The sequence below is a fragment of the Tupaia chinensis genome, unplaced genomic scaffold (assembly GCF_000334495.1).
Source record: "Tupaia chinensis unplaced genomic scaffold, TupChi_1.0 Scaffold147674_1, whole genome shotgun sequence".
Taxonomy (NCBI): domain Eukaryota; kingdom Metazoa; phylum Chordata; class Mammalia; order Scandentia; family Tupaiidae; genus Tupaia; species Tupaia belangeri.
In genome coordinates this window covers 154950-156272 of record NW_006207526.1, presented here as the reverse complement: position 1 = coordinate 156272, position 1323 = coordinate 154950, and the positions used below count along the sequence as shown (strand labels likewise).

The 1323-nt window shown below is 68.4% G+C and overlaps 1 protein-coding gene across 1 annotated transcript in view; it reads right to left on the bottom strand.

Moving 5' to 3' along the window:
* Window positions 1-1289, bottom strand: part of TTYH1 (tweety family member 1) — an 18573-nt gene extending 17284 nt beyond the window's left edge. Inside the window, exon 1 of the mRNA XM_006169924.3 lies at window positions 1103-1289. Within this exon, the coding sequence (XP_006169986.1) occupies window positions 1103-1228 (126 nt within the window). The 5' untranslated portion in view covers window positions 1229-1289. The remainder of the gene's footprint in view (window positions 1-1102) is intronic.
* Window positions 1290-1323: the final 34 nt, after the last annotated feature.

Below are 1323 nucleotides of genomic sequence, written 5' to 3'. Positions count from 1 at the left end.
GCGGGGAGGGCGGTCCCGTTTGGTGGGGACGGGGGGCGGCGTGGAGTAGGCTGGAAAAGCTGCTCAGGCTGTGCCAGCCATGACCCAAATAGCTCATGGCGGGGCACCCCCCCCACCCCGCATTGCTGGGACCCCCGCGCTCCTAAGCTCCCCAGTCCCCAGCCCCCTCTCCCAGGAGCAACTCGGGACAGGTCGTAGGACTGAGACCCTACAGGCGGGGCCTAGGACCCATCCCGGGGCCCCACCTGGACTCTCAGCTCCCCGCACCCTCCCGCCCCGTCCCCAGCATGGCTGGGCCTCTCATTAATCGCAAAGTCAAGGACTTGGATTAAACTGGGTCAGGGGACAGTTCTCTCTGCCCATAGGAGCTGCCCCAAGCTGGGCCCTACCCAGGGACCTGGCTCGGCAAGGTCCCCTCATCGGCCCCACCCTCCAGGATCATGCCTGTCACCCAGGCAGCTCCTCAAGCCCACCGCACCGTCCCCCCACCCTGCAGCTCCCTGACCACCCCTGCGTCCTGGGACAGGCTGGGAGCTTCCTGCTCCGTGGCCGTGCTCCTAGCCCCAGCCCTGGCGGGACCCTGCCATTTCAGGTTCTCAGTCCTGTCCCAGAACCGGGGCACCTCCAGCCTTTCCCCTCTCCACCATTACCACGTCCGTCCTCTCCTGGGTCCCGCCTAAACTGGGACATAGTCACCTGCACTGGGGTGCGCGTGTGCGTGTGTGTGTGCGTGCGTGTGTATCATCTTTTAGGACATGAAGCGTGGACCTACCCTCCTGACGACCCTGGAGGCTGGCATGCCAGACAGGTCTCAGAGACCCGGGAATCCAGGGGGCCCCAGTCCCCTTCTCTTCAGGAACGGGAAGCCCAGCCCCCAGCCTCCATTATGGAAGGCGCTGGTGGTCTCCCGTTCCCACAGCGCCCGTCCCAGGGGAACCTTCAGGTACGGGCTCCCTATGCTCCTCCTCCTTCAGACACCCCAAAGTCCAGGCCTGGTCCCCGGCTCTGGAGGACAGAGGAATCTGGGCCCCAACCCCCTCCTCCCTCCGCCCCAAGAAGCCCCGGCCCCCGCACCGGCCCAGGACCCGGCACCCGGTCCCACCTGCTGGTATGCCTGTTCTTGGGGCGAGAAACCGCTGGGCACCGGGCGGAGCTGGAAGTCAGCGCGGGGCAGCTGGTGGAGCAGGTGCACCCAAGCCGAGGGCCGGTAGCCCGGGGGCGCCCCCATGGCCCCCGGGGAGGGGGAGCGGGGCCGGACGCCGGGGCTGCGGGAGCCTCCGGAGTCGAGCGGGGCGCGGGCGGAGCGGGGTCTGGCGGGGCTCA